At 45.2% G+C, this 18,912-nt stretch overlaps 1 protein-coding gene across 2 annotated transcripts in view; it reads left to right on the top strand.

Moving 5' to 3' along the window:
• LOC132579560 (gamma-aminobutyric acid receptor subunit beta-4) overlaps positions 1-13,474 on the top strand; it is a 98,268-nt gene extending 84,794 nt beyond the window's left edge. Inside the window, exons 7-9 of one of the 2 annotated variants that reach the window (XM_060250014.1) lie at positions 3,032-3,184; positions 6,470-6,714; positions 12,797-13,474. In XM_060250014.1, coding sequence (XP_060105997.1) covers positions 3,032-3,184; positions 6,470-6,714; positions 12,797-13,174 — 776 coding nt within the window. In that variant the 3' untranslated portion in view covers positions 13,175-13,474. Of the gene's footprint in view, positions 1-3,031; positions 3,185-6,469; positions 6,727-12,796 lie in introns of both variants that reach the window. The other variant, XM_060250013.1, reaches the window with a different exon arrangement.
• Positions 13,475-18,912: the final 5,438 nt, after the last annotated feature.

Below are 18,912 nucleotides of genomic sequence, written 5' to 3'. Positions count from 1 at the left end.
GCCAATGGCCCATCCAGTCCAACACTCTGTGTCACACAGTGGCAAAATTTTTTTTTATATATATATATATATATATATATATATATATATATATATATATATATATATATATATATATATATATATACACACACACACACACACACATATACACACTGTGGCTAATAGCCACTGATGGACCTCTGCTCCATATTTTTATCTAACCCCCTCTTGAAGGTGGCTATGCTTGTGGCCACCACCACCTCCTGTGGCAGTGAATTTCACATGTTAATCACCCTTTGAGTGAAGAAGTACTCCTTTTATCTGTTTTAACCTGTCTGCTCAGCAATTTCATCGAATGCCCACGAGTTCTTGTATTGTGAGAAAGGGAGAAAAGTACTTATTTCTCTACTTTCTCCATCCCATGCATTATCTTGTAAACCTCTATCATGTCACCCCGCAGTCGACGTTTCTCCAAGCTAAAGAGCACCAAGCGTTTCAACCTTTCTTCATAGGGAAAGTGTTCCAGCCCTTTAATCATTCATGCTTTTCTGGACTTTCTCCAATGCTATAATATCCTTTTTGAGGTGCAGCGACCAGAACTGCACACAGTACTCCAAATGAGGCCGCACCATTGATTTATACAAGGGCATTATGATACTGGCTGATTTGTTTTCAATTCCCTTCCTAATAATTCCCAGCATGGCATTGGCCTTTTTTATTGCAAACGCACACTGTCTTGACATTTTCAGTGAGATATCTACCATGACCCCAAGATCTCTCTCTTGGTCAGTCTCTGCCAGTTCACAACCCATCAACTTGTATTTGTAGTTGGGATTCTTGGCCCCAATGTGCATTACTTTGCACTTGGCCACATTGAACCGCATCTGCCATGTTGATGCCTACTCACCCAGCCTCAATAGATCCCTTTGGAGTTCCTCACAATCCTCTCTGGTTCTCACCACCCTGAACAATTGAGTGTCATCCGCAAACGTGGCCACTTCACTGCTCACTCCCAACTCTAAATCATTTATGAACAAGTTAAAGAGCATGGGACCCAGTACAGAGCCCTGCGGCACCCCACTGCTTACGGGCCTCCACTGCGAAGACTGCCCATTTATATTCACTCTCTGCTTCCTATTACTCAGCCAGTTTTTGATCCACAAGAGGACCTGTCCTTTTACTCCATGACTCTCAAGCTTTCTAAGGAGCCTTTGATGAGGAACTTTATCAAAAGTAGAGAAAGTACAGAAAGAGACAGGGAATAGAATTGGAACAATGGCAAAGAAAACAATTGTACAGGCATTCAGCTGCCCTCTAATGTCCTCTAAATATGGTTCTTTGGCACTGGTAATACTAGGATTAGCAACCATGACTAAGTTTCCCTCAGTTTTATTTTGCCTTTTCAAACTGCTTTGCAAAATGAAGAACTTTCAGATTGGTATTTTCATAGTAGTATTCAGTTTAGCAAACTATTCTTGTATCTGTTTTCCTGAAAACATCTATAAGGCCACTTTCATCCCAGATAACTGGGACCAAGGGGGTAGGAACAATATAAACAATACCTCAGAATATAATTTTAAAAACAACAGGATTCAAACAGAAAATGCTTTAAAAACAAAATCCAGCTGAGATTACTGTCTTTCGAAATACCTACAGAGCAATCATTTTGAGGAGCCAAGGCTCTTCTAAAGGGGTTCTGTTCAACAAACCTTCCAAAACTGCAGGAGAGTCCTAGATGGTTCTAAGTTCCTTCAGAGGGGTATTCTACAGAGGATAAAGATGAAAGAGGGGAGAATGATGAACCACTTTGGGTCCCCATTGGAGAGAAACAAATTAAAAAAGCACATAAGGAAATTGCGCAGGAGCAGCCACAGAAAAACCCTGTGACAGAATTGACCCTTGATGGGGTCAGAAAGTCCAAAAGGCATTGCTGCCCCTTTGATTTCAAAGACAGAGCCCTGTTATGGGGAAATGATTTTCTCTTTCCCTGTGTGCTTTTGCTTTGATTTTAACCATTTGGTCAAGCACTTGTCCCTTATGCAGAGGAAGCCTGATGCTGCCATACCAGTGCCTCATGGTAGCAGCAACACTGGGAATGTTATTTCTTTCTCCCTCTAGACCCTACAGTCACCAGCTGTCCGTCATGCCCAGCTCCCTTTCCAATACATTCAGCCTGCAAAGAGCTCCAGCAAACTCAACAGCTTACTCATTGCATTGCAATATTTTATGGACTGATGTTGCTCTGGCTCTTGGATTCCCTTTCTATGTCATTCTTAAAAGATTCTGTCATTTTATTTTTTAATATCTGTATTCTTTCCCCCTTTTTTGTTATGCCCTTGCATTTTCTTATGCAAACTTATATCACATTTACTTGTACCATTTACTTCCTGTTCTTTGTCTCACATTGAATTATTTGGGACTCCCTTGCTTATCCTGTTTTAACAGCTTACATTTTTCATACTCTGTACCCCTATGCTATAAATTCCACAGTGTTTGCCAGTTCAGTAAGGCCTTTCTAAGTTGTATTTTTACACCAGTCATTATTTGGTGGATACTCAGCAGTGTTCCCTCTAAGCTGAGTTAGTGTGAGCTAGCTCACAGTTTTTTAGCCTCTGGCTCACACATTTTTGTCTTAGCTTAAGAAAAATGGCCCCAGAGCAAACTAATTGATGGAGTAGCTCACAACTTTAATGTCAGCAGCTCACCAAGTAGAATTTTTGCTCATAAGACTCCACAGCTTAGAGGAGCATTGACGTCCAGTATAGGACCAGAAATTTAACATTAACTATGGGCAATCGGCTGGAATCTGGGGCCAAGGCAGCTTCTTAATTAATCTTATTTCCTAGCTACTCCCATTAATGAATGGTTTGCAGGGAAATACCCTGGGTTGGGGGCAGGGGTTATATCTCTTCTCTAAGATGAATAGCTGGTCCCCCCAGTGCTGGGCCTTGTGCAATCAGAAACGAAAAGTAAACTATTCTTCCCACCACAAGGAGGGGGGATCAATTTTTGCCCATTTCCTAGACTTGTCCTATCATCTTTCTGCCAGGCTCCTACCTTCGACTGTCCCTGAGTTTCCGGATCAAGAGAAACATCGGCTACTTCATCCTGCAGACTTACATGCCTTCTATCCTCATCACCATCCTCTCCTGGGTCTCCTTTTGGATCAACTATGATGCTTCCGCTGCCCGGGTTGCCCTTGGTAAGTCTTTTGTCCTCAGACTGTTTCCTAGGCTTTCTTGGCTTGAGAGGAGGGAGAAAAGGAATCATGTGACTCTTTGAAATGTTGCTCATTCATCATTGCTGTAGCACCTCAAACACCCCTTTTCATAAGAAGAGCTTTGCTGGATTGGACTAGCAAAGTCCCCAGGATCCCCTTTCCTACAGTAGCCATAAAGTTACCTTCAGCAAGCCACAAACAGAGTGTGAAGACCTTTCCCCACTGTTGACCCTTCCATCAATGAGTATTCAAAGGTAGACTGCCTCTGAACATGGAAGTTGGAGTCTGAATAATAAAGAAATGTAGAATCAATCAAATTCTTTAGTGGAAAGGCATATGGGACAGTACATTCTTTGCATGCTGATGGCTTCTTGGTTCAATCCCTGTTACTTCCATTTTAAAGGATCTCAAATAGCCAGTGTTGGGATAGATCCTTCTTTGCCCAAGACACTAGAAAGCAGCTACCAGCCAGAGGAGGTGGACCAGTGGTCTGACTCAGTAGAAAGCAGTTTCATCAGTTCGCATTTTGCCATGGTAGCCTTCGATAGGCCTCTTTCCCTCTATGTATTTGTCTTGTTCCTTTGTAATAAGAACACATTACAAATTTGTTGCAAATGTCATGTATGCTGGAGATGGGCCAACAGACCTTTTTGGTGCAGAGCAGAGTTGAGCTGTTAAGAAAGACTGGAGGGTGCTCCTTGAACCAGGAGGCAGCTATCAAGAGACTGCTTTTTTCAGTTTTGAAGACTGACAAAAGGATTTCACATCTAGAAGGAAAAAAATTCAAACAAGAGTATTGCAGATGAGCAGCTCACCCACTACCAAATGGCCCAGGTTCATGTAAATGCTATGCAAAATGTGCTAATATACAAAGCAGCCAAGTTAAAAACTTGTGCCTTGTGTGGTATGTTTGCTATAGCCATCAGTGCAAGCTCTCTACCCAAAACAGACAAGGAAGGGTGGTGGTTTCACACAAAACACCAAGATGCTTAGAGTTTAAAACAGGATGCAGATGGCCCCATTTTGTGCTCAGCTATCTACTGTACCAGGTTTCTGAAGTGTTTCTTCTGGGAAGGGTAGCCGAGCCTAGCCCAGTCTCATCAGAGCTTGGGAGCTAAACTGGGCTGCCTATAGGGTGGGAGGCTACCAGGGAAGACTGGGGTTGCTGTGCAGAGAGGGCAATGGCAAACCACTTCTGCTCATCTCTTGCCATGAAAACCCCATGGTCCTGGGGTCACCATGAGTCAGTTGAAAATGAATAGCATGCAACTGTTATCATTACTATTACATAAGAAGAGCCTTGCTGGATTAGACCAGTGGCCCATCTAGCCCAGCATCCTGTTTCACATAGTGCTCTGGAGGGCCATTAAACAAGACATAGAGGCCTTATGCCTCCAAATATGGAGGTTTCCTATAGTCACCATTGGTGGGCCTTTCTGCCTAACTCCCTTTTAAAGCCATCTGTGTTGATGGACATCTATATATCCACTGACACAGGTGAAGCAAGGGTGGCATTTAGAAACATTATTGCCCATTTCCTTTTCTTTATGGGTTTAAAATAGAAAGCCAAGCAAGTTTGCAACTTGCACAATGGGCAAGCTGTGCAGAAGAGGGAAGGGAAAGCATTGTCTAGTAGCCTGAAACTTCAGAATCCTGTCTCCTTGCTTGTGCTGGAATTCGAAGCCAGGGCTTGGATCCTTCCAAAGATTTCCACATGTTACATGCAAAGGTGCACATGTGCAAGAGTATCCTGAGCCCAGACATTGTGCAAGCAATTCTCATGAACTATAAACTGTAGGAGAGAAAGCACTAGGTGCTGTGCAAGATCTTCTCTGCTTATGCACTCCTGGATCTAGGCCCAGGTCTCTTGTGACAGTTGCCCAGACTCTGAGCCTTGGTGCCAAATACTGGGAATGCAGCTTGAGCAAAGCTTACCAGCCAGGTCAAGGCAGAGAATGGTTTGCCTCCTTAAGAAGTACGTAGCCTATTTAATTGCTGTCTCCACATTCACAAGACCGTCAAACCAGCCTGTGCTCTCTACTCTGACCTGCAGCAAGCAGTTGCTCCACCTGCTTCCTCTTGTGGGACCTTACCCATCTGATCATCAAATGCAGACTATGACGACAAGGTGTTTTGTGGCATGCTGAAGATGAATGAATTACCTGTGACACAGAGCTTTCGTAAACCAAAGTCCACTTTGTCAGATGCATCAAGGTCTTCTGAGGAAGTAGACTGTAGTCCACAAAAGCTTCTGCCGCAATGAACTAATCAGTCTTTAAAATGCTATAAGATTCCTTGTTATTTTGGCAGCCAGAGATTCACACAGCACCCCTCAGGAATTCTACAGTAAAAGGAAGGTGCTTCTGCCTGTTTTCAAGTTGCCACTGAATTTTGCCTACAGGAATTTTGTCAGCATTCATGACATTTCTCTCAGGTGGATTTTGACTATCTCTCCATTGCCTCTTGAGTTTTGCCTGAAGGGCAATTTTGAGCTATCTAGATAATCCTGCATATGACAGATCATTTCTAGGACTTTTCAGGGAAGTTTTTAAAAAATTAATAGGATTAACAGCCATTCTTGGTAAAGGGGTTTACATCTCTCTGATTTTGAAACTATTGAGATCAGTCATTTTGATGACATATAATAATAAGTCTTTTAAAAAATGAGACCCAGAATTTTTTTTTATTTGGACTTTGAAATGTCCAGGTTTTTAAAAAATCAGTTAAATTCATGCCAAGCATCAGCTAAACTCTGCTGCAAACAGGGCCAATTTATCCATCACGCACAGTGCCTAGGGCCCATGTTACTTTTAGCGGCCCACAAAAATGTTTTAATTTCTTTTAAAATCGGGGGAGGGCGAACTTTTAGGCTCAGAGAAAATGCTTAAACTCTTTTCCTCACATCAGGAAAAAAAGACATTTCAGGCCCTTTAAAAATCTATTAAATTTTGCCTAAAGCAGAAAATAAAATGTCAAAGTATTTAAAGCTATATCAAAAATAATTTTTGGTATTGATATTATTATGGCAGGAGGGGCCCATGCTTAGAGCCCACAAAAGTCATAATGAGACCCTGGCTGCAAACTGTGTCTATCCATTTTCACTGCTCTTCCACACCCACTATATAGACAGGTGCTTGGCAGGGGCCACTGTTGAAGGCTCATGCAAAGTGACAGCAACCAGACTTTGCTTAGCAGCTAGTTGCATGGCGTTACCCCTCGATGCAGAGTCCTTGCAGAGGAACAGTGCCTGTGCTTCTGTCTTTTTAGGGGTCACCACGGTGCTGACCATGACCACCATCAACACCCACTTGCGAGAGACCCTCCCTAAGATCCCCTACGTCAAAGCCATTGATGTCTATCTCATGGGCTGCTTCGTGTTTGTGTTCCTGGCACTCTTGGAGTATGCCTTCGTCAACTACATTTTCTTTGGCCGAGGCCCTCAACAGCAGAAGAAACAGAGCGAGCGCATCAACAAAGCAAATAATGAGAGGCACCGATACGAGGAGAAGCGGGTGAGAGAGCAGGTTTGTCTCCCTCTTTCACTCTTGCTGCAGCAGCAGGTGGGGGGTGGGGTCAAACAACATACTGGACATGCAAGAAAGCTCCAGCGTGTTCAAATTTCTGATTGCAAAGCAGTTTCTCATGGTTCAAAGTGGAGGAGTGTGGAGGCGGAGGGTTTTAATTTTTCCGTGATGACCATTTCTATTCAGAACCTTCTCCAGTTCCAAATGCATGCTTTGGGTCGAAATAGAGGGCCCAAAAAGAAATTTAACTATGGGAGTTTGTTATCGCCCACCAAATCAAAAGATAGAGGATGATTATAATATGATGGAAGGATTAAAGATAGCGGCTAAAAACCGTGTCGTAATAGGTGATTTTAACTACCCGCAGATTGATTGGGTCAATATGCGTTCAGGTCGAGAGAAAGAGATTGTGTTTCTAGATGCTCTCAATGACTGTGCTATGGAGCAGATGGTCACAGAACCCACCAGGGGAGGGGCGATCCTGGATTTGGTCCTGAGTAATGCCCAAGACTTGGTGAGAGATGTAAAAGTGATCGCACCACTTGGGAGCAGTGACCATAACATTATTGATTTCACCATTTGTATAAATAGGGAGTTGCCCCAAAAGACCAGCACAACCACGTTTAACTTTAAAAGGGGTAAATTCTCTGAGATGAGGAGGCATGTGAAGAGGAAACTGAAAGGAAAGGTAAATACAGTCAAAACCCTTAGGGAAGCTTGGAGGCTATTTAAAACTACAATCCTAGAAGCTCAGATAAAATATATACCACAAGTTAGGAAAGGCACGAACAGGTATAAGAGAAGGCCTGCATGGTTAACAAACAAAGTAATGGAAGCTATAAAAGGTAAGAAGGACTCCTTTAAGCGGTGGAAAGCTAGTCCAAGTGAGATTAATAAAAGGGAACACAGGCTGTGGCAAATCAAATGCAAGACTGCCTGTTCAGGCAGGCAAAAAGGAACTATGAGGAGCATATTGCAAAAAACATAAAGACCAACAATAAAAATTTCTTCAAATATATTAGAAGCAGGAAACCAGCCAGGGAGGCAGTGGGGCCCTTGGATGACCAAGAGGTCAAAGGATTACTGAAGGAGGATAGGGAAATGGCTGAGAAGCTGAATGCATTTTTTGCTTCCGTCTTCACTGTGGAAGACGAGAAGTGTTTGCCCGCTCCAGAACCACTAATTTTGGAAGGGGTGTTTAAAGACCTGAGTCAGATTGAGATGACAAGAGAGGAGGTCCTACAACTGATTGACGAATTAAAAACTAATAAGTCACCAGGTCCGGATGGCATACATCCAAGAGTTCTGAAAGAACTCAAAGTTGAACTTGTGGATCTCCTGACAAAAATATGTAATCTTTCATTGAAATCTGCCTCCGTTCCTGAGGACTGGAAGGTAGCAAATGTCACCCCCATCTTTGAAAAGGGTTCCAGAGGAGATCCGGGAAATTACAGGCCAGTTAGTCTGACTTCAATACCGGGAAAGTTGGTAGAAACCATTATCAAGGACAGAATGAGTAGGCACATTGATGAACGCGTTGTTATTGAGGAAGACTCAGCATGGGTTCTATAAGGGAAGATCTTGCCTCACTAACCTGTTACAGTTCTTTGAGAGGGTGAACAAGCATGTGGACAAAGGGGACCCAATAGATGTTGTTTACCTTGACTTCCAGAAAGCTTTTGATAAAGTTCCTCATCAAAGGCTCCTTAGTAAGCTCGAGAGTCATTGAGTAAAAGGCAGGTCCTCTTGTGGATCAAAAACTGGCTAATTAATAGGAAACAGAGAGTATAAATGGGCAGTCTTCGCAGTTGAAGACGGTAAGCAGTGGGGTGCCGCAGGGCTCAGTACTGGGTCCCATACTCTTGAACTTGTTCATTAATGATCTGGGAATAAGCAGTGAAGTGGCCAAGTTTGCAGATGACACTAAATTGTTCAGGGTGGTGAGAACCAGAGAGGATTGTGAGGTACTCCAAAGGGATCTGCTGAGGTTGGGTGAGTGGGCATCAATGTGGCAGATGAGGTTCAATGTGGCCAAGTGCAAAGTAATGTACATTGGGGCCAAGAATCCCAGCTACAAATACAAGTTGATGGGTTGTGAACTGGCAGAGACTGACCAAGAGAGAGATCTTGGGGTCATTGTAGATAACTCACTGAAAATGTCAAGACAGTGTGTGACTGCAATAAAAAAAGCCAACGCCATGCTGGGAATTATTAGGAAGGGAATTGAAAACAAATCAGACAGTATCATAATGCACCTGTATAAATCAATGGTGCGGTCTCATTTGGAGTACTGTGTGCAATTCTGGTCACCGCACCTCAAAAAGGATATTATAGCATTGGAAAAAGTGCAGAAAAGGGCAACTAGAATGATTAGAGGTTTGGAACACTTTCCCTATAAAGAAAGGTTAAAACGCTTGGGGCTCTTTAGCTTGGAGAAACATCGGCTGTGGGGTGACCTGATAGAGGTTTACAAGATTATGCATGGGATGGAGAAAGTAGAGAAAGAAGTCCTTTTCTCCCTTTCTCACAATACAAGAACTCGTGGGCATTCAATGAAATTGCTGAGCAGTCAGGTTAAAACGGATAAAAGGAAGTACTTCTTCATCCAAAGGGTGATTAACATGTGGAATTCACTGCCACAGGAGGTGGTGGCAGCTACAAGCATAGCCAACTTCAAGAGGGGATTGGATAAAAATATGGAGCAGAGGTCCATCAGTGGCTATTAGCCACAGTGTGTGTGTATGTGTATGTGTGTGTGTGTGTGTGTGTGTTTTGGCCAGTGTGTGATACTGAGTGTTGGACTGGATGGGCCGTTGGCGTGATCCAACATGGCTTCTCTTATGTTCTTATGTTTCATGTTCACATAAGTTGAACAAGGACTGGGACTTGCAACTAAGGGGCCCCTCCAGCCACAAATTTCCCTCTGTTTGCATCTTACTGAGTGGTGTACAAGGCACTGCTTGCACAGACCACAGTTGGCCTAAGCACACATTACACCATTTCTGGGGACGTCCTATACCCTATATCAGGCACATGGGTACCCAGTTTGAATCAGGACTAAAGCATGCAGGGAGAGAGGGCATAAACTTTCCCTCACAATGTTGTTTTCCTGATCTGAAACCTTTTCTGGGGAGCAGCTATTTGTCTCCTTGGGAAAGCGTATGTAGAGTACACGCATTGCTTATCACATAGGTAGGCTTCCCTGTCAGGCAAACAGGTGTGCCGCAGGGCCAGGACCAGTTGGGAGAAGAGTATGTGTGGATGGAAGGCTTAAGCCTCCCTCTCCCCATGTGCTGTGGTTCCAATCCAAACTGTGCCATCCCCATGTGCCTGAAAACTGAGTTTCAGCAGGGAATTTCTAGCACACGTTTGGTTGACAAGACTTGTGATGGACCCAGAAACAGCATAAACATGTTGTTATGCTCTGTGTCATTGTGTTTGCGATGAAACAGGGAGCTGAACCATCTCCTGGATGCAAATCCAGTCACTGCTTGAGGTCCATACTTAAGTACACAGTTGTATCAAGATTTCAGATCTTTTATGGCAAATTGGACATGTCAGAGTTCCTGTTTTAAATGCCAAGCTGTGCACTCAGGGCATTAACAGGTACATTGGACGGGTCCCATCCCATGGGATGGAGAGTAGGGACCAAAAGGGATTCTTAATAAGCAGACACCTTGGCCGTTTTCGCACTAGCGTTTACTCCGGCGTAGCACCCCATTTACCTCCGGATCTTTTCCTGGTTTTCGCACCTGTTGCTCCAGCACTGTGGTTTGCTCCGGTGCTGCAGGGGTTTCACGCCGGAGTATCTTGATCCACCTGCTTCCGGAGTTTTTGAAAACCTCCGGATCCACTCCGCGGAGTTTGCTGTGGGAAATCCATCCACGCCGGATCGACTGCTTTGTGGGCGTCACCCTCTCCCTTTCCGTCCTCCCACCCCATCCACCCCCTTGGCCAATCATCAGCCCTTCGCGGCGCTTCCCAAAAGTGCCCGCACGGCCATTTTTTTTTAACTTCATATTTCATGCATAATAGCGATATTATTGCTTTTCCGCTGTTGCGTTATTTCGTTAGTTCGTTAGGTCCCCATTGCAGCTGCAAGCGCCAGCCGGGGAGGGGGAAGAGCGCGGAGGAAATCCCAGCTTCGCCACCCGGGAGGGAGCGAGGCTGGGAAGGGAAGAACCTGCCACACACACACACACTAGTGCTGGGAGGCTTAAATGTAAAAGCTTTCTCCAGTTTGAACAACGTGTAGTGTATCGCCATAACCATTTCGTTATAACGCAACCATTTCATTATGGCGCAACCATTTCGTTAGTTCGTTAGGTCGCCGTTGCAGCTGCAAGCGCCAGCCGGGGAAAGGGCAGAGCGCGGAGGAAATCCCAGCTTCGCCACCCGGGAGGGAGCGAGGCTGGGAAGGGAAGAACCTGCCAAACACACACACACTAGTGCTGGGAGGCTTAAATGTAAAAGCTTTCTCCAGTTTGAACAACGTGTAGTGTGTCGCCATAACCATTTCGTTATAATGCAGCCATTTCATTGTGGCGCAACCATTTCGTTAGTTCGTTAGGTCACCGTTGCAGCTGCAAGCGCCAGCCGGGGAAAGGGCAGAGCGCGGAGGAAATCCCAGCTTCGCCACCCGGGAGGGAGCGAGGCTGGGAAGGGAAGAACCTGCCACCACACACACACACACACTAGTGCTGGGAGGCTTAAATGTAAAAGCTTTCTCCAGTTTGAACAACGTGTAGTGTGTCGCCATAACCATTTCATTATGGCGCAACCATTTCGTTATAACGAAATAGCGTTAGTCCACGCAGCCAGCGGAGGCGACTGGGGACACCCAGACGACTCCGCGGAGCGCGCTGAGCACCCGCCAATCACCATCAGTGGCGGGAAGTTGACATCCAGATTCTCCACTGTGAATGCTTCTGTTAACACATAAAGGGCTGTGGAGGATGCTACAGCTGCAGCCAATCCATAAGCAGAAGCGGCACACGTGACGCTCTTGTTACGTTGTTACGTAGTTACGCAACCAGACTTGAGCTTAAAAAAAAAATGATTGACAGGGCATCGAACTCAAGTCGATGCTAGTGCGAAAACGATTTGAGCCGGGGCTTCATGGAAAGCGGCTCCACTAAAGAGGCAATGTGCGAAAACGAGAAAAATGATCCGGACATAATTGCGCCGCGGAATAAGGGGAGCAAACGCTAAGTGCGAAAACGACCCTTGTTTCTTACCTCTGTGGAAGAATTGGCCAAATGTAAGGCTGTCAATCTTCAGGTGCAGCCTGGAATTCTCCTGGAATTAAAACTGATTTCCAAACTACAGAGATCAGTACCCCTAGAGGAAATGGCTGCTTTGGAAGATGGGCTGTATGACATCACATCCCAGCTGAATTGCCTTTCTCAGGGTTTCCCCCCAAATGTTCAGGAATTTCCCAAGTTGGAGTGGGGAACCCTAGCCAAATGATGCCATGGAAACAGGGAGGGGGTTGGTTTGGAAAAGCTAAATAACCAGCATTTAATTTGAAGTGCTAACATATCATTGCAATGAAGGTTTCCATTTCCTCTACTGTTTACTGTTTTGCTAAATTATTTTACCAATTTCATAAAAAAATAAGAGAAAGGAACCTTATATATATACACATATATATATATTAAAGTTTTAAAAAACCGAATAGGGAAAGAACCCACCCACCATTCGGAATGAATTTTCTCTCTTTTTTTGCTAAATATTTGGTGAAAAAAAATTATGTGTTTCTGAATTTAGTGTAATTTTGGATTTTTCACAATAGGCGTTTGAATATTATTGCATTTTTATGAAATCTTAAAATTTAGAACTGAACAGATCTTGTTGAAAGCAGCAGGGATGTCTTAGTGTAGTCTGTGACACACACACACATCACAAACCCCACTGACCAAGTAAAAATGCTACAGAATTGTCTCCTTGCAGTCCTACCAACGAGCTGTTGAGCAGAAGCTGCCAAAACAAGGCATCAATGGCAATAACGGGGCAGTTTCCAACAGCACTTTGAATAGTCACTCTGTACAATGTCTCTTATCTTTTCCAGGTCGACCCATACGGTAACATCCTTCTCAGCACTCTTGAAATGAACAATGAGTTACTGGCGACGGACATGATGAACACCGTGGGAGACTCCCGAAACTCTGTCATGTCCTTTGAAGGATCAGGAATCCAGTTTCGCAAGCAGCTGGCCTCCCGAGATGGCTTTGGACATCACCCTACCTTAGATCGGCACGTCCCACTGTCCCACCACACCGCTGCCCGCAATCGTGCTAACTGCCGACTTCGCCGGCGGTCTTCGAAGCTGAAGCTCAAAATTCCGGACCTGGCAGATGTCAGCACCATTGACAAGTGGTCACGGATCATTTTCCCAATCACCTTTGGATTCTTCAACCTGGTTTACTGGTTGTACTATGTCAATTGATGCCTGCAAGCTCCTCAAGAAATAGGGAAAGACACTCAAACTATGACAACACCACAGGAGTGCTGCAGTCTTTGGGGTTTGGGTTTTTCTCTTACTTATGACCAATGCTTAATTCTTCACCCTACCCTACCCACCTTTGGTTTAAGTTTCTCCTAGATATATCTTCTCTTTTTCAGCACATTCGACACACACAGCCTATGTGTGGTGGAAACAGGGGCATGTGGAGGGGGGAGGGGATGGTTTCAGGGATGAACAGGGTCATCTTTCTCTTGGTTGGTTTTGAGTTTCTTGCTTGATGAACTTCACTTTGGGGGGGAAACATCTTTCTCCTTAAAAAGTAAGCAACCCCCTCCCCCCCCCATGTTGCAGCTGACTCAGTCAATAGGGTGGCGTTGAGCGTGTTAATGTTGGAAGGTGCCAACAGATGCACAGCCATTAAGCTCCGCAGGCTTGCAAAACTCTCACTATCTTGTGGGGGGTCATTTTCTCTCTCTCTTTTCTCCTTCTCTCTCTCTCTCTCTCTCTCTCGGTTTCTCTCATTTATTTCATTTGAAGAAGAAACTGCATTTTCACACCGCATGAACTGCCTTTCTTCTTCTCTCTCTGTCTCCAAAGCCTGTGAAAATCTTTCTCAAAAGGAAATATTTATGTGGTAGCCCCATTTGGGCAGAAACAGAAAATTACCCAAGGGGAGGGGCAGGGAGGGAAGGCCCACATCAGAATCAAAGGCACGTGTCTAAGCTGCCTTTCCCCTTTGTCAGGAGTCTGGGAGCTGGTGTTTTGTTTCTGGTGCAAATGTGTGAGCATCTGTGTGTGCGTGCATGCGCACGCGGGCAAACACATTTCCTGGCCCGGGGAGGGGTGAATTGTAATGTCTTTTTTAGAAAGAAGGTAAAACTGGAATGTGGGAAGTCTTGTGGGTGAGCTGCAAGTCCCAGGAATATAGGGATGAATCCCAGCCTCAGGTCAGTTCAGGCAATTTAAATGCAGCAGAATTTATGCAGCACTTTCATCATGCAGTGTCCACAGATGGGAGAGAAATGGTGGCAGCTGTAGAGATCAAGGTTGGGGCAGCATGAAGGTTTGGGTACTGAAAGAGAAGCTCTTTCCATTTCATCTTTTTCCAGACAATTGGCTCATTTTGTTTCTAGCCAGAGAAGGCTATGGAAGATCCTTCCCTGTGGTGAGAAACAGACAGGTTTGTTTGTTTGTTTTTTGCGAGGGAAGGTTCTAATGCCCAATCCTTCAGGCAAACCATCATTTCCTCTCATGATCTGAACTGACATGCCACAGAAGAGGTATGCCCAAAGCACTGTCCCCCACCACCTCAACATTCCTTGGGAAGACCAGGGAACACCTGAAGTTTGGTGAAGCGTGCTAGAAACTGCACAGGTCTGCAAGGACACAGAAGTGGCCCATGCAGCTTGACAGTGCTTGGGAGAATCCTCATTTGTTTGTCCCAAGCTTCAGAACTAAAAGCTGCCAAAACATGATGAGGAACTTCATAAAGCACTTTGGAAATGTTGGCTTCAGTGTTTCCCCTCATCACTGCATGAGGCCAATGCCATGTGAGGAGCAAACTCAGACATGCACAAGGCTCATCTGTTCTTTTGTAGGCATCACTGAGGACTCCTGTTGCTATTCTCTACCACTGTCTCCTCACACACTTTGCCTTGATCCAGAATTGCCCTTTTCCATCTCCAGCATCTTCCACATTCCTTGTTCCATTCTTGGTGCCAGATGACTTGAACTGGGAGCATCTCAAAAAGCCAAGGGACATTCCACCTCAACAGATGCAAATGCCATGCTTGAGATAAATGCAAACTTTTCTTTATTTAAAAAATCCCCTATGCTTGTACTGGGTTACAAGGTTTTGAAGGATCCTCCAACTTGATGTGCACTATCTACTGAGTGTGCTTTTTTTTTTTAATTCTACCCTTCTTCTCAGGGTGGCATACATAATCCTCCCTTCCCCATTGTATTCTCACAATAACCCTGTGAGGTAGATTAGGTTGAGAGACAAAGGCTGGTCCAAGGTCACCCAGAGCACTTCATGGCAGGATGGGAATTTGAACCTGGGTCTCCCAGGTCCTATTTAGGCACTTCAGCTACTAATCCAATTTGGCCAGTGAAAATCTCTCAGAGGCCACCCTTCTCCATAGGCAGCTTTCCATGCTCTGCCTAATGTTCACTGATCAGCTCCAGCTTTGAGGATGTGCTTATCACTGGAAGTTGTGACATTACATCAATGCTGCAAGTTACAGCTATATTCTGTGTTGTGCATCTGTGTCTTTAGCTGAGTGTGAGCACATGAAAAACTGATGCTTTTTGGTGAACATCTTGTGGAGAAAACCAAACTAGTCCTCTGCATGGTGGGTTGCTGGATCCTGTTTTGTAGCAGGAAATCCTAAATTGATCCATGACAGCAAAACCCATTTGGGGTCAGTAATGTGCGAGAGTCTCTCTGTCACTCCCCCATGCATATTTCCTTCAGATGTACAAATCTAGCAACTCCACCTCATTTGCTCCATTCAGGTCTCATCTGCTGCAACCTGGGAGCCTTTGTACATTTGACTAAGGAAAGGAGGACACCAGCCAAGCTGTGGAGGGAGAGGTCATCGTCATTTAGTAGCTGCCCCACAGTAGCCACAAACTTCTCACTGTTTGGTCAAAGGGTTTGGCTGCAGGACCAGGGTTGTCCCATGCAACTCCTGCTTTCTGTGCATCTGTCACCATCATTAATGTCTTTCATTGACTGTGGTTCCACCTAGTCACCTCCTGTACCAAAAATAGCCCTATTTCTACAATTCTTTCCTTCCATCAAGAACTTGCTCAAAAATCATCCTGACAATTCAGAAGCAGCCGGGGCTTCCCGCACGAGGCTTTGTCTCCTCAGCAAGGGTTTCACCAGCATCTTCTCCATCGGCTGGAGGCTTATGAGCTGCAATTGCTGCTCGGCCTTCTTCCTAGCCACCCTGAACTTCAGGATGCCAAGACCATTTGGGCCGATCCCCTGCTCTGCAACCTGTTAGAAAGCATCGGCCGCTTCTATATGTGATGCTGCAGCAGCCACAAGGGAGAAGAGAGTAACCTTGCACAAGTGAAAATTTGGTGACAGCCAGGATCGCTCAACCGGCTGCTCATTTGGGTCACTGTGGACTAGCTGGAGGAGCAATGTGAAGTTTCATAGTCATCAAAATTCATTTTTGTGAGATGGAGGGGAAGGAGGACAATCTCAGGACAGCGCAACCAACCCGTGTGCTTCATTTCCCACTGCTGGCATAGGCCTGTCACTCAGGGACTTTTCTGAACTGGGGACTGTCATCCTACCAACCCCCTTCCCCCTCCACACTCCACCCCTTCCTCTGTGGAGGAAGAACAAAGGGAACATACTGATCAAATGCAATGCGGATGGAGAAAAGGACAGCCTTGGAGGTGAAAGACATTCTATGCTTTTGATTCAAAGCTTTAGTCAGAAGCCAGCCTGTCCCTGATACAGGAGAAGTTCACATTCCTTGGAACTAAGAGGAATGTCATCATGGATGTCCATCTTGTGGGCTCCTAATGTTGGCAAATCTGGCACTTTTAAGTGGGGCCATGGCTCAGCATTTTTCTGCCCAGCCATGATGATCCCCAAGATCCCAAAAGTTGAACTGTTTGGGATATGGGTTGGTACTCTGGCAAGAGAAGTAAGATTTTGAGCTTTGGCCAGTTTAGCAGAGAAGTTTAGCAGAGGGAATAAATCATATGGTACCAGCTGGTTAGGGGAGGGAGAGAATATCTGAAACCAGTCTCTTGGACTGGAGAGGAGCAAGCAGTCTGGGATGCAATTCAAGGGGGTGGGGAATGATGGGATTGTGGGAGGGTCTAGGCTAGGGAGTCTTCAAGCTACCCCTTGGTCTGTATAGATTCTGATTGAGGGTGGGTGGGGGAGGGAAGTGACCAGGGCTCTGTGGTAGCTCAGAAAGGGATAATAAGGTGCATATTAATTGCCAGTAAGAGCCCCAAAGCAGACAGTCACACTCTGCACCGAAAGGCCATGCCACCCAGGCAAAGGGTGAGCGATGGTTGAGGGTATGTGGTTGACCGGGGAGTCAGTTTGTGGGGACAAAGAATGGGAGGCTGTGGGGTGGGCAAAGGAGGGTGGGCAGAAGGGGCTGTATATAGCATTTGCTTGGGTTTTGTTTTTCAGTTTAACAGCATCTTATTTTAAACCAAATAAGTGTGATTCTATAAATTCAGGAGAACGGTGGAATGAACAGCAAACAAAGTCCAGTTGTCATGTTGTAGGAGAGTTTGACTGCATGGTGTCTCAGCTGCAGTTGGGGAAAACAAATGAGAGAAGCAGGGACCGGGGTGTGTATGTGTGTGTGCAATATCCCTCCTTTCTTTGGTTGCTACTCCTCCCCAGTCAACCCCAGAGGAGAATTTTGTGGCCAAAGAATAAGCCCTGGACTGAAGCCTGGTTAGACAGACATTCTCCTGTCCCCCTCCCTTGTGAAAGGCATATGAGACAGAAGGACTAGCAAGTTCAAAAAGGAAAGGAGAAAGCTGTAATCTTCCAAAGCAGTGGGTTATAGAGATGTCCAATCCTGCATAAGTAAGTCGTAAATAGGTGTGTCAGCACTGCATGTAAAGGAGGAGTGAGATTTGGCCCTCTCCTTCCCAGACTCAAGGGAGCATGAGGTGGGAAAGATGCGGCTGGCTTCTGTCTCTAGCTGCAGAGAAGGCAAATCTCTAGACACCTGGCCAGAGGGGAGGGGTCACTGAAAAGCAGCACCTGCCCTGCTGCTGCAGCATGTCATTGGTGTGCCCTGCCTGACCTAAGCCCTTTTTGTAATCCCAAGGAGCCTCCAAAGATCCTGTTTAGAGGAAAGTCCCTCTGGATCCTTTCCTCCCTTTCAACTCAGGAGCAATTCATTCAGGCCATTTTTGTCGGAGGCATCATGCTGCAAGCAAGCCTTTTGTCTTGCGTGCTAGTGTGCAGGGAGCATTGGAGGCACACGTCTCATGCCAAGGCTGTGCTCACACCAGCAATGTCATATTTCATTTCATACCTTTGCCCACAATTTGGTACCTTGGCTCTGTTTGTGTGTGTGTGTGTTTTCTGGACATGCCCATGGCTCCTCCCGCAGCTGTAGGATTCTTTTTTTAAAAGTTGATTACCTAAGTTACAACTACAGTTGTGCACTTCTCATATCGAATATGCAATGTGCCAAAAACAAACCCCCCACTAAGTGGGGGGAGAGGCTTGACTTGAGAATGGCATCGTGTAGTGGCTTAAAGGGACACTAGTAGGGTCTCAACGTCACATGGGTGCAAATTCATTACTGAAAAGTTTTTAGAGGACAATGGCTGTGTCAAGGGGCAGTGCAAAGCCTGAGAGATGGGCCTGTTGTGTGGAAAATTTGGCCTTTGGCCAGATTTTTTAAGTAAGGAAACCCAAGAAATGGTACAAAACCAAGATGGGTCATGGAATTGGAGTTGATGTGCTTATGCATGTGTATATGCAAAAAGTCAGTCTGAGATTGCTGTGGGGGTGTGGCTTTGAACATGCCCTCATTCAAAATCAAACTTTCCCAAAATTCCACTCTGAATGCCTTGCAGTCATGGTATAATCAGGTTCAACAAGCAGACCTATCTAAATCCAATTCTAGTGTCTGGGGAAGCTAGAAGCTCCTTTCTGCACTTAAAACCCCATGCACTTATTTTTTTTTTAAATGAAAATATTTGACAAT

Source organism: Heteronotia binoei, chromosome 11 (genome assembly GCF_032191835.1).
Source record: "Heteronotia binoei isolate CCM8104 ecotype False Entrance Well chromosome 11, APGP_CSIRO_Hbin_v1, whole genome shotgun sequence".
NCBI classification, from domain to species: domain Eukaryota; kingdom Metazoa; phylum Chordata; class Lepidosauria; order Squamata; family Gekkonidae; genus Heteronotia; species Heteronotia binoei.
The sequence above is the reverse complement of the archived record's forward strand: the minus strand, read 5'-3'. Positions and strand labels throughout refer to the sequence as shown.